This window comes from Perognathus longimembris, chromosome 12, assembly GCF_023159225.1.
Source record: "Perognathus longimembris pacificus isolate PPM17 chromosome 12, ASM2315922v1, whole genome shotgun sequence".
Taxonomy (NCBI): Eukaryota; Metazoa; Chordata; class Mammalia; order Rodentia; family Heteromyidae; genus Perognathus; species Perognathus longimembris.
Window position 1 is genome coordinate 49612129 of NC_063172.1, and position 13995 is coordinate 49626123.

Consider the following 13995-nt stretch of genomic DNA (forward strand, 5'->3'; position numbering starts at 1 on the left):
AATTATAATAAATATTTAAGGAAGAAATACCAATTGAAAAAAAATGTTAAGCTGGCCACTGATGGCTCACTCCTGGATTCAGGAGGCTGAGATCGGAGGATCACAGTTCGAAGACAGCCTGGCAGTAAAATCGATAAGACTCTTATCTCCAAGTAACTACCCTAAAAAGCTGGAAGTAGAGTTGCGGCTCAAGTGGTAGAGTGCAATCCTTGAGAAAAGCTCGGAGGTAGCACCTGGATGCATGCACATCTGTGTGTGTGTGTGCGCGCGCACACACAACAATACAATACACACACATTTAAGGTAAGCTGGATGTAGTGGCCTAATCCTATAATCCTCAAGGCTTGTGAGGCAGAGGTAGAGGGGAATCAAGGTTTATGGTCAGTCTGGATTAGCAAAAGAAAAGATTTTCTTCTTGTCAGTCGTGGAGTTTGGAATCCAGTTGTGGGGCTTGAAATCAGGGCTGAGGCACTGTCCCTGAGCTTTATTGCTCAAGGCTAGTGCTCTACTATTTTGAGCCACAGCGCCACTTCTGGTTTTCTGGTGGCTAATTGGAAATGATCTCACAGACTTTTCTTTTTTTTTTATCCAGGCTGGCTTTGAACTGTGATCCTCAGATCTCTGCCTCCTGAGTAGCTAGGATTACAGGTGTGAGCTACTGGTGCTAAGGCAAACTTTGCTAAAGCAGAGTTTTTGAGAATGTTTTGACTTGCAGTTGGCATTGTGGTATGTGCCTGTGATCCCAAACTACAGGGTAGGGGAGGAGAGAGAGCACAAACATGAAGGTTATTGTAAGGTCCACCCCTGGGAGGGCTCCATGCAGATGCCCCCCACCTGTTTAAGTCTGCGCCCAGTACCTGCATTACCTAGGTAACTGGCAGACCTGGAGGCAGTTACCTCCTCCTTCCCTGAGGTCACATACAATCCACCTGGCCATATCTCCCACCTTTCCGTATATAATCTGGCTCCACATGAGTCGAGCTCCCTTTTCTCTCTTTTCCTCATGCTCTTTTCTCTTTTTTTCCCTTCTTCCTTTCCCTCTGTCTCCCCACACCTCCATCTTGTGTGGGTTGGAAGTTTACTTCCCCCCCCCCCCCCCCAAACTCCTATCTGCCTGAGCCATGTGGCGAATTTCCTTTCTGCCGAACCTTACATCTGGTGCCGAAACCTGGGAGGGGACAGAGTCATGAGCCCATGGATCTCCTCCTCCCTCTTTTCTTCTGAGGGTTAGTTAATCCACCTGCTTGACTGCCCCTCCTTGGACCAAACTGGTGAAAGCTGGAGGAAACTCATTTTGGACTTCTCGCCTTTACATTGCTGGCTGCGAATCCACCATACCATCTCCTCTCTACACTTCCTACTTCTGGTGAGTGACTCCCGTCTACAAGTCTTCTGTCTGACCACGCCAGAGGGACCCCGAATGCCCTTTTGGCCAGTCTGTTCTCATTTCAGGGATGCCTGAATCAAGAATTTGACTCAACATCCTTGTGGAACCCCCCACTTCTATGTCCTTTTGGACCCCCCCTTCTATGTCCTTATGGAGTCCTATGTCCTTACCAGACTACTCCATGAAGTCAAAATGCCTCATAGGTCGAAAAATCATTTTAAATGGCCCAACTTTTTGGCTTGTGCCCTTGAGAGTGTGATGCAGGCTTGGTCCCAGGGGCCCCTCTCTAGGTTCCCTTTCAAAGGCTAGCCATTCTTTTTCATAATTATTAAAAGGCCAGAATGTAAGGTGCACCCCCGGGAGGGCTCCATGCAGATCCCCCCCCACCTGTTTATGTCTGCGCCCAGTACCTGAGTTACCTAGGTAACTGGCACACCTGGAGGCAGTTACCTTCTTCTCTGAGGTCAGATCCAATCCACCTAGCCATACCTCCTGCCTTCCCCTATATAATCCAGCTCAACATGAATCCTGCTGTCTTTCCTTTTCTCTCTCTCTTTTTTTTTTCTCAAATTTTTATTATCAAACTGATGTACAGAGAGGTTACAGTATCATACGTTGGGCATTGGATACATTTCTTGTACTGTTTGTTGCCTTGTCCCTCATGCCCCCCTCCCTCCCCCCCTTTCCCTCCCCCCCCAGGTGTTCAGTTCACTTACACCAAACAGTTTTGCAAGTATTGCTTTTGTAGTTATTTCTCTTTTTTTACCCTGTGTCTCTCAAATTTGGTATTCCCTTTGAATTTCCTACTTCCAATACCAGTAAACACTGTTTCCAATATACTCAGATAAGATTACAGAGATAGTGTAGGTACAACCATAGGAAGGTGATACAAGAACATCATCAATAATAGAAACTACACATACACTTAGGACGTTGAAAGTAGTTACAACTGTGATATATCACTTGTTTCCATAACATGGAGTTCATTTCACTTAGCATCATCTTATGTGTTCCTAAGGGTATAGCTATTGGGCCTTGTGATGCTCTGCTATGGCTTGCCTAAACCTGTACTAATTATTCCCAATAAGGGAGGCCATAGAGTCCATGTTTCTTTGGGTCTGGCTCACTTCACTTAGTATAACTTTTTCCAAGTCCTTCCATTTCCTTACAAATGGAACAATGTCATTCTTTCTGATAGAGGCATAAAATTCCATTGTGTAAATGTACCACATTTTCCTGATCCATTCATCTATGGAGGGGCATCTGGGTTGGTTCCAGCTTCTCGCTATGACAAATTGTGCTGCGATGAACATTGTTGTGCTGGTGGCATTACTGTGATTTTGTTTGTGGTCTTTTGGATAGATACCCAACAGTGGGGCTGCTGGGTCATAGGGGAGTTCTATATTGAGCCTTCTGAGGAATCTCCATACTGCTTGCCAGAGTGGCTGAACTTTCCTTTTCTCTCTTACTCTCACTTTCTCTTTCCTTTTTTCTTCTTCCTTCCCTTCTACCCCACAGCCCCTCCATCATGTGTGGGCTGGTAGTTTGCTCTATCCCCAATAAACTCTTCTCACCTGAACCATGTTGCAGGTTTCCTTTCTGGTGAACCTTACATTTATAGTCCTGGCTCCCAACACAGGCCAGTCTGGACATAATCTCAAACATTAATGATTAAAAAGTGTGGTGGAGTGATAAGTGGTGAACTACCTTGAGTTCAAATATTAGTATAGACCTCTCCCCATACCTCCTTACACCCACTGCTGTGGTGGTGGTGTCATCTTGGAAATGTTTATTTATTTTTTTGTGTGCCAGCCCTGGGGCTTGAACTCAGGGTATGAGCACTGTCCCGGAGCTTTTGTCTTCAAGGCTAGTACTCTACCACTTGGAGCCACAGCCCCATTTCTGGCTTTTTGCTAGTTATTGGGAGATAAGAGCATCATGGACTTTCCTTCCCAGGCTGGCTTTGAATCTCAGTCTTCAGATCTCAACCTCCTGAGTAGCTAGGATTACAGGCATGAGCCACTGACTCTGGGTGGAAATAATTATTGATTAGATATATCAGTGGGAAAAATGAGTTATTGCTGTGGTTACAGTCCTTCCAGTTTTGCTGAAGACAGACCAGAAGTCCTTGGTGAAGAAGGAAGTCAAGATGACTTTGAGTACAGTTGAAGGTTGTAATTGACCTAACCTAGATAGAATGAATTCAACAGACAGTTCTTGGCAGTATTAAAATATGGTGGTTCCAGTATGTTCTTGGAGGGAAGAATGACTTCACCTGATAGCATTGAGCACTGGGTAAAAGGGTTATGGACAGCTTGCATTCACTGGATCCTGGGAATTGAAATTGAATAGATTTAAAATCCTCCCCCCCTCAGGACAGCTCTAAAGCAGACAATTTGTGGGCTGGATGAAGTACTGCAAGCCTTGTAATCCTAGGTACATAGGAGGCAGAGATGAGGAGGATGGTATTTTTGAGGCCAGTCCAGGCAAAATTTTAGCAAGACCCAATCTCAACCAATAAGCCAAGTGTAATGTGTGCCTGTAGTCCCAGCTATGTGGGAAGCTGACAGCCACTCTCCAGTAACTTCTGGAAGTTACTTTTGGTGTTGGCTGTTTTGTTGTTTTGGTTTTTTTTTTTTTTTTTGCCACAGATGACATTACTGGGTTGTATTCAGCTCTGGAATGTTTATCAAGTCCTGTCTCAAAGAGAAAGACTAATTTGATTTGCAGGACTCTTAATGCAATGCTTCATATCAGCTTCTTGCTGTTCATTCTTACTGATCATATTTCCAATGAGTGATGAAAACACTGGAGATGCATTTCTGGAAGCTTATAACCCTTGTTTCTCTCTCTCTCTCTCTCTCTCTCTCTCTCTCTCTCTCTCTCTCTCTCTCTCTCTCTCTCTCTCTCTGAGGGGGGCGGATTCTGTATTCTGTCAAAACAAAATAATTCTCTTATCCAAGCCTTGTTTCTTGCAATGATGTAAACATGTGAATTGCTGCAAGTACTGACTGGCTAGAGAAAGGGAGGGTAAGTTTTTTAAATGAAGACATGGAATCTTTGGCCTAGATGCTTAGGGACTTTTGCCTCCGAGGGTAATAGCATTGGACCAGAGGGAGTGGGGGAAACAGCTGTTTACTGAGATGTCCTAAGGGCAATGATGGAACCAGTTTTCCCAACAGAAACTGTTCAGTTTGGTTCAGAAAACATGCATATTGATAACTGTTTCAAAACTGCAGACAACCTTACCATACTTTAGGGAGGTTCTTGGATGAGAAATGTGGCAATACCTTGTAGTGAAATGAATTCCTGAGCAATGTATTTGAACTTCCAGTGATGCATGATGCTGTACTGCTCAGAGCCAGGTTAGGAATAAAAACCTATTTCTAACCAGCAAAGAGAGTCACTAGTGGCTTGGCTATAATCCTAGCTGCTCAGGAGGCTGAGGATCATGATTTGAAGCCAGCCTAGGCAGACAAATCCAGGATATTTTCATCTTCAATTAACCAGCAAAAAAACAAAAGTGGAGGGGTGGCTCAAGTGGTAGAGTGCCAGTGTAGCAAGCATGAGGCCTTAAATTCAAATCTAAATATTGGGATTTAAACAAAAAATTATATACAGTATTAGGAAAACATTCTGTAATTTGTAATGAAACTCTTTATTTAATATTTGCAGTTTTGCTGGGAATATGGTCTAGTGGTAGAGTGCTTGCCTCGTATGCATGAAGCCCTAGGTTCAATTCCTCAGCACCACATATATAGAAAAAGGCAGAACTGGAGCTGTGGCTCAAGTGGTAGAGTGCTAGCCTTGAACAAAAAAGAAGCCAGGGACAGTGCTCAGCCCCTTAGTTCAAGCCCCAGGACTGACACAACAACAACAACAATAAACACCTAAAATATTTGCGACTTATTTTTGAAACCATCTCTACATCTTAAAAGCTTAATCTTACAACTCTAGGGTTAAATCAGATAGACTTCTTTTTCTCTTCCTGTCCTCACTTTTCCCTGCCCCTCCTCCCCTCCTACCTGTGTGCATTGTCATATCTAGCTTCATTCTATCGAAATGGAAACAGGAAGATAGATTTATTACTCTCATTTTAAGAAAGATTTCTTACTCATTTTAAGAGAGAATAGAAAATTTAGTGTGTTAAAATAGTTATAATCTTGAAGATTAGGGAAGGATTTCTTAAACATGACATAAAATAAGCATAAGCTATAAAATATAGATCAATAACTGCAGTACATAGGAGCATCAGTAAAAAAGAGCAGAAGCAGTTTTTTGTGATCCATAACACAAGGTGTCTAGTGTTCCTAGTAATCTAGGAATGCAAAGGAAAATAGTCCTAAAATACTAGTGGGATGCCACTGGGTAAACATGACATTGTAAAACATTACAGTATGTGGCTATAATCTGTGTTTTCAAGGATGAAGGGAAATAGTAGTTTTCATGTTCTGGAGAAAGTTGTTTAGATGATGATTCCCAGAGCCCTTTGGCAACATGTTGGTGTAAAAGCAAAGCATTGGAAATAACCTAAATGCTTGAGTGTAGGAACAGAATAAAAGGTGTTACAGTATTGTCATGGAAATCCTATAGCAGTTAAAGGTGATGTGATATATCCTTAAAATATGAAGAAAAGAAATGTGAATATAATAAATTTATTGTAGTGCTGTTTGTATGAATACAAAACCAAATATATCAAGATGTTGTATGTGAAGGTACATGTATGATGTTAAATGTATTTTAAAATATTCTAGAGGACTATATTTTAAATTCATGTAGGTGAATTCAGTGGGAAACATAGAAGGCACTCAATTGTAATGTATGTGTTTTTTTTTATTTTTTTGCACATATGTTTTTTTTTTAAAAATCCAGTACTAGTGCTTAAACTCAAGGCCTATGCTCTTACTTGCTTTCTTGCATACAAATGTGCTCTACCTTTTGAGCTACAGCCTGAGCCCATCATTTGCTAGCTAATTAGAGATGGAGTTTTGCACACTTTTTTGTCTAGGCTGACAGAACCTCATTCCTATACTTCAGCTTCCACAATAGCTAGGATTACAGGTGTGAGCCATCAGTGCCAGGTTTTTGTTTTTGTTTTGTCTGAAATTTACTCTTTACTTGACTTATAACTGTAACCCCTCTGTATATCACCTTTAAAATAACAATAAAAGTTTTGGAAAAAGTGATAAGTTTGATAACTGTAATGAAATAATCAAGGTGCAAAGCAAATATTTCATGAAAATATCTCAGGTCTGGGAGTTAAGGTGTTTGCTGAATTATCCTCCTCATCCCTTTCCATCCCCCCCCACCTTCTTCCCTGTCCTCCCCTATCTTCTCCTCTCTCCCCTGTGGCTTTGAATTTATAATTGTTCGGCTTCAGCCTCCTCAGTGCTGGTATTACAGGTATGTGCTTCCATGCCTGGTTGCTGCTTATTTTTAGAAGTTTTATAACAAGAAGAAAAGGAATTTTGCTTATAGTTACCAGAAATAGTTAGAAGAACTAATACTTATTTTAAAGATTTGATTCCCAAGTCTAGAACTTCTGACTTACTATCTTAGGAGGAAATGGATAAAAGGCTAAAAAATGTAGACAAAATTTAGTCCTAAAGTACTAAAAATTAAGATACTTAATGGTGCATTGTTTGTTTGTTTGTTTGTTTTTTGGCCAGTCCTAGGCCATGAACTCAGGGCCTGAGCACTATCCCTGGCTTCTTTTTTGCTCAAGGCTAGCACTCTGCCACTTGAGGCACAGCGCCACTTCTGGCCATTTTCTGTATATGTGGTGCTGAGGAATCGAACCCACGGCCTCATGTATATGAGGCAAGCACTCTTGCCACTAGGCCATATTCCCAGCCCCTTAATGGTGCATTGTTAATGGTGCATTTCCTGGAAGGAAAATTTATAAGCTAAATTAATATTTGTTATAATCTTAAAAAATTTGTAAATGTGCTTTTATATATGTATAGAGCAACCCAGAACTGGGACACTGTCCTTGAGATTCTTTTGCTCAAGGCTAGCACTCTATCACTTGAGCCACAGTGCCACTTCTGGCCCTTTCTGTTTATGTGATACTGAGGGACCTAGGCCTTCATGCATGCTAAGCAAGCACTCTACCACTAAGCCACATTCCCGCCCTTCAGAACTACTTTTCTTCCATTTTGTAAAGTCGTTCTTGACAAAAACTTTACAGCCTTTTTATTTACAGCTTCTCTCCAAGATAAAATGGCAAACCCCAAAGAGAAAACTCCAATGTGTCTGTTAAATGAGTTAGCCCGTTTCAATAGCATCCAACCCCAGTATAAACTTCTGCGTGAAAGCGGGCCTGCTCATTCCAAGGTAAGGTTATGACCAGAGGTGTGAGATGTGTTTATCAAACTATCAGACTGACCAGACAGGTCTTAATTGTGTTGATTTGCTGGAGTGGGGATAGTGGATGACCTGGAAAATTTCAATTCTATGTTAATAATACTTGGAAGTATAGAAAGAATCTTATGGTCATATGGTTTGTAAAGCTCTTTCAGTTTGGTACCTCAGAAAAACCTTAACAAAACTACAAGATAGCGATGTTTTAATTCCATTTGTAAACAAAGAATCTCAAGGATAGAAAAAAGTGACTTGTTTAGTAGTTCATAAATGCTGATATCAGCACTTGAATATGTTGTTTGGCTTCTGAGAACAATGTTCTTTCCAAAAAAGCCCAGCCCAGCTGTTAAAGTAAAATGTTACAAATATTAACTCTTGATAAATCTTTTCCAATGTGATGTTTAATTCTGTGATTCCTCATTTATAAACATTGTGTACAGCAATACTATGATTATGCATTTAGTTACTGTTCTTTAAAATGGACATCAGTGTAGGGGCTGGGAATATGGCCTAGTGGCAAGAGTGCTTGCCTTGTGTACATGAAGCCCTGGGTTTGATTCCTCAGCACCACATATATAGAAAATGGCCAGAAGTAGCACTGTGGCTCAAGTGGTAGAGTGCTAGCCTTGAGCAAAAAGAAGCCAGGGACAGTGCTCAGACCCTTAGTCCAAGTCCCACGACTGGCAAAGAAAAAAAAAGTAAATAAAAATAAATAAATAAAATGGACATCAGTGTATAATTATATTTAGCTGCACATGTTTACATATATACCTGTTACAAAAACCCTATAATGAATACATTTAGCTGTATTCACCTGTTTGAAATAGCTCAGCTGTACATAAGTTTTCTAGGCACACTTAAAATATAAATATTTAATACAATATTATAAAATGTATGATATTCACACATCTTTGTACACAATGTAGAAGCCACTGGTTCTGTAAGAGTTCATTAATCTTCATAAAGTAAACTGCAAATTGGGCTTATTGTTTTCTATCATCTCCTTTAAAGAAAATAAGATGAAACTAAAAATCTGTAACTTGTTCATTATTAGAGGTTTTTGTGAAAACATTATGGACAGTTGTTTAATTCATTCACCCTACATCTTGTTCTAGCATTAGCAAAGAAAATGTTGTCTTTCTTTATTGGACAGCCGTATATTCTATTTTCTTTCATATGATTCTGCCTTTAATCGTGTTGAACTGTTTGCTTTCTCAAAACAGTTCACATCTCTATTGCCTTTGTCTAGTATCTTTCTGCTTTGAATGTTATTTTGCTTTATTAATTTTGGGATATTAAACCTAATTCCTCATCATTCCTCATGGCATTTATTCACCTTTGTATAGTTCCATCACATTTCTCATGGGTCGCTTTGACTTTCCTGTATATCTTTCCTATTTAAATTTATGGTGATTTTTAACATCTAAATAGATTTTTTATTCTAGCATGCTGACCTTTCTCTTCCTAGGTTATATACAATTAGTTTGTTTCCACTCTCCTTCAGCTGCTTACTTACGCAATCGTATTCTGTAATTGAGATCCTCTGTAATTTTAGTTTCAATCACTCAACTCAGTCTCTGACACCACTTCTAGATCATTCTGGGTTGTAATTTGATTTATCAGTCCTTCCATTACAAAAAGAATCTATTGACTCTGCTGGCACTGGTGCTCACACCTGTAGTCCTAGCTACTTGGGAGGAAAAGATTTGTAGGATTGTCAGTTGAGGCCCACCTAGGTAAAAAGAAAAAATGGTTTGTAAGACCTCATTTGAACCAATTTCCAGAGACTGAGATTTGGAGGATCATATTTCTAGGGCAGTTGGTAAAAAAGTTTTGCAAGATCCCATCATAAGAGAAGAAAAGCTGGTTGTGGTGATACATTTCTGACATCCCAGCTAAGGGGGAATTGTAAAATAGGAGGTTTGAGATCCAGGCCAGCCTAAGCAAAAAGCAAGACCCTGTTTCAAAAATATCAAGAACAAAGGGGGCTGGAGGTATGGGTCAAGCAGCCAAGCACCTGACTAGCAAGCAGAATCCTGAGTTCAAATTCCTCTTATGCAAAAAAATTCTGTTGACTCTACCATCTTTTTTACTATTCCTCACTTACCTTAATTCTTAGCTCTTCATTCAATTTAACCTTCTTATGCTCTGCATGCGTGCACACTCACTTTTGGTTACAAGTAGTTGCTTGGCTGAATTCTGCACCCCGGTCTGAAATCTGGCAACCCTTCAATTGTGGATCATAGCTCCATTCACTGTTCCTTCAGCCTCATTTTCCTTGTGCTTCTTTCTTCTCTTACTCCTCCTCTTCAGTGTCAGCAGCTTCCTCTTCCAGTAGTTCATGCCCATCAGCATACACTAATGTACCTAGTTCCTATATCTTGAAAAACTCTCCCTATACTTCCTTCTGTTCAAACTTCATCTCTCCTTAAAAAGAAAAACTCCTTACTTAAAAGAGTTATATGTATTAGCTGTTTTCAGTCCTCTCTAGTTGGGATTTTCTTCCCACCACTCTCACTGTTGAAAATTGCCCTTATGAAGGTCCCCAGTAATTTCCTGGTTAAATACCGTAATGGCTGTCTTGTGCTTCTTAACCTTTTGGCTGGTTTTTATAGAAGTGAAATACATTCAATTCCTATTATGTTTGGCCCAGGATACTGTGGTCTCTGCTTTTCCAGAGATGTCAGTGGCCACATATTTATTATTTGTTTAATTTGTTTTCTTGCGATAAAGTGTTGTTGAAGGCCAAGCCTGGCCTTCAACTCAGGATCTTCCTGCCTTAGCCACCTCAGTGCTGGGATGATAGGGATAACACTAACATGCTTGGCTTATTTGCCACATTTTATTTTTCCCTCTAATCTTTCAGATGTTTTAGTATTGTAAGTCCCCAGAGCTCAAATTCTGAGCTTCTCATTCGCTTGCCTTTAGTTCCTAGTGATCTGTTACATACAGTCCTCCTAGCTTTAAGTATCATCCAGTTGTTGTCAGTGTTCAAATTTAAATCTCCAGCTCTTCCCTGTACTTTCAGATTGTATAGTTAATTGCCTGTCACTCATCTCTGAGTATCTAATAGATGTCTCAAGCAAATATATCTAAAACTGGATTCGTGATCTCTATCATATGCCTTCCCTTTTTCTCGGTAGCACCTAAAGATACTTTACTGTTTTGTTCTTCAATTCCCCAGTTACAACATAAACTCTGTGAGGGCAGGGCTCATTTACTCTTTGTTTACTGTGGTATGTTTTAGTGCCTTGAATGATCTTTGTAGTAGGCACTCATTCTTTGTTGAATGAGTGAATAAATGAGTGGAAAATTTAGTTAACTATGTAGATGTCAGTGAGTGAGCTTTTCTGAAAGACAGATGAAAAAGGACTCCTCTCCCTCTTTCTTTCTTTTCTTTCTTCTTTTGACAGTCTTGGGGCTTGATTTTAGGGCCTAGGCTTCTTTTGTTCAAGGCTAGCACTCTATCACTTGAGCCACAGCATTACTTCCAGCCTTTTCTATTTATGTGGTACTAAGGAATTGAAGCCAGAGCTTTATGCATACTAGGCAAGCCCTTTACTAAGCCACATTCCCAATCCTTCATATTTCTCTTTTCTTTTTTGTAACTTTGAAAGAATGGATAAATGTAAAATAATGCCTAGAAAACAGCCAATTTATTCTCTAAAGAGACTTTCTTTTTTTTTTTTTTTTTTTTTTTTTGCCAGTCCTGGGGCTTGAACTCAGCCTGAGCACTTCCCTGGCTTCATTTTGCTCAAGGTTAGCACTCTACCATTTGAGCCACAGCACCACTTCTGGCTTTTTCTGTTTGTGTGGTGCTGAGGAATCATACCCAGGGCTTCATGCATGCTAGGCAAGCACTGTACTGATAAGCCACATTCCTACCCCCTCTAAAGAGACTTTTAAAAATCCTTCTAACAAATGAATGGGCTGGTGACTTAGTTTATTGGTAGAGTGAGTGTTTGCATAGCATGTGTAAAGCTTTGGGTTCAGTTCTTAGCAGGCAAAAACAAAACCAAAATAAGACATAAAAATAGTAGACAGGAAAAATTTTATCTGAAGGGGCTGGGGATATGGCCTAGTGGCAAGAGCGCTTGCCTCATATACATGAAGCCCTTAGTTCGATTCCCCAGCACCACATATACAGAAAATGGCCAGAAGTGGCGCTGTGGCTCAAGTGGCAGAGTGCTAGCCTTGAGCAAAAAGAAGCCAGGGACAGTGCTCAGGCCCTGAGTCCAAGGTCCAGGACTGGCAAAAAAAAAAAAATTTTTTTATCTGAAGCAATGCTGCTGTATGAAAACTTTCCCCATTGTTCTGAATCTTAGAGACAGGTTTTAGAAGGAAAAATACTAATTTTATTGTTAATTTTTTTGTTTTCAAAAATATGCATCTTGGGGCTGGGGATATGGCCTAGTGGCAAGAGAGCTTGCCTCGTATACATGAGGCCCTGGGTTCGGTTCCCCAGCACCACATATACAGAAAACGGCCAGAAGTGGCGCTATGGCTCAAGTGGCAGAGTGCTAGCCTTGAGCAAAAGGAAGCCAGGGACAGTGCTCAGGCCCTGAGTCCAAGGCCCAGGACTGGCCAAAAAAAAAAAAAATGCATCTTATAGTATATGTCTATTTATAATTTAATTTTAGGATGCCACTTTGATTATTGAGTAAATAAAGTCATTGCTGTTTTTTTTTTTTTTTTTTTGGCCAGTCCTGGGCCTTGGACTCAGGGCCTGAGCACTGTCCCTGGCTTCTTCCCGCTCAAGGCTAGCACTCTGCCACTTGAGCCACAGCGCCGCTTCTGGCCGTTTTCTGTATATATGGTGCTGGGGAATCGAACCTAGGGCCTCGTGTATCCGAGGCAGGCACTCTTGCCATTAGGCTATATCCCCAGCCCTGTTTTTTTTTTTTTTTTTTTTTAATTCTTTATTTGTTGTTTGAATTTTTGAGACAGAATCTTCTTTATTGCCCAGCCTAGCCTACAACTCAGAATCCTCCCAGACTAATCTCTAGAGTGTTGGAATTAGAGTCAGTCCTGAGCTACCACGCCCAGTTAAACAAATTACCATTATTAAAGGAGTATTTTAGGATGCTATAATTGCTATTTTGGTGGTAGGATAATTGGTATTTCAAAATAGTTCTTTTAAAGTTTCTTTGCTCTGTAGGTTAAAATGAAAATATTATGAAGTAGAAAAATGCATCCATGTACCAATGGAAATCTATAAAGTAGGGTATATTAGGAGGATTTCAGCATGTTAGTTAAAAATGCTTTTCACTTCAAAGAGATAGTTGCTGTTTCATGTAAGCTTTTAAGATCTTGATCAAGTTATATTCCACACAAAGGAATGGTTTCTAAGCACTTATTGAAAGACTTCCAACTCTCAGGTCCCAGAAACTCACATTTTCTCTAAGGAACACTGTTGATTCCTGAAACAAATTTAGTTTAGCAGGAGTTGAAACACTGTGGTCAGGGTCTTTCTGACTCTGCTATTTTAGTTACACTAATTAGAATTAGTTCTGTGCCTCTGGAAGGCTCAAATGTTAGTCTTACAATTCAGGGCATTTTTGGTGTTAACCCTGGTGGAGGAAAGAACTGAATTACTCTAATGGCTAATAGTTAGTGACCCCACCCTGTCCCTCATTTTTGTTTGTTTTGTTTTATTTATTTATTTATTTTTGCCAGTCCTGGGGCTTGAACTCAGGGCCTGAGCACTCTCCCTGGCTTCTTTTTGCTTGAGGCTACTAGCACTCTACCTCTTGAGCCACAGCGCCACTTCCGGCTTTTTCTGTATATGTGGTGCTGAGGAATCAAACCCAGGGCTTCATGTATATGAGGTGAGCACTCTACCACTAGGCCATATTCCCAGCCCCTGTCCCTCATTTTTGATATAGCAGTCCCAAGAAGCTAATTTGCCTTGATCCTTTACAAATTTACTAAAATGTTTGGAGAGGCCAATGAACTATTTCTTTCTGTCTTCATCTCCTGTTTCTGTGGTCTTTGACTAGACCTTCTCTCTTCCATTAACCCCTTATTGACAAGGCTTTAAAGAATGAAAAGATTTGTTGTGATGAAAGTGGAACATAGTGGATTTCACAGACATTGCCTATTTCTAGACACTACTAAGATCCTGTTGTTGGGGATCAAACAAGCTGCTTTAGCTGGGTGCTGGTGGCTCATGCCTGTAATACTAGCTTCTCAGAAGGCTGAGATTTGAGGATTGTGGTTCGAAGCCAGCTCAGGCAGGAAAGTCA

General features: G+C 40.4%; 1 protein-coding gene across 9 annotated transcripts in view; it reads left to right on the plus strand.

The window, feature by feature from the left end:
• Positions 1–13995, plus strand: part of Stau2 (staufen double-stranded RNA binding protein 2) — a 262522-nt gene that overhangs the window by 25192 nt on the left and 223335 nt on the right. For 5 of the 9 annotated variants that reach the window (XM_048358484.1, XM_048358485.1, XM_048358482.1 and 2 more), the window contains one exon: positions 7593–7723. The exons of the other annotated variants lie outside the window; for them this stretch is intronic. In XM_048358484.1, the coding sequence (XP_048214441.1) occupies positions 7610–7723 (114 nt within the window). In that variant the 5' untranslated portion in view covers positions 7593–7609. The remainder of the gene's footprint in view (positions 1–7592; positions 7724–13995) is intronic. 9 annotated transcript variants of the gene reach the window in all.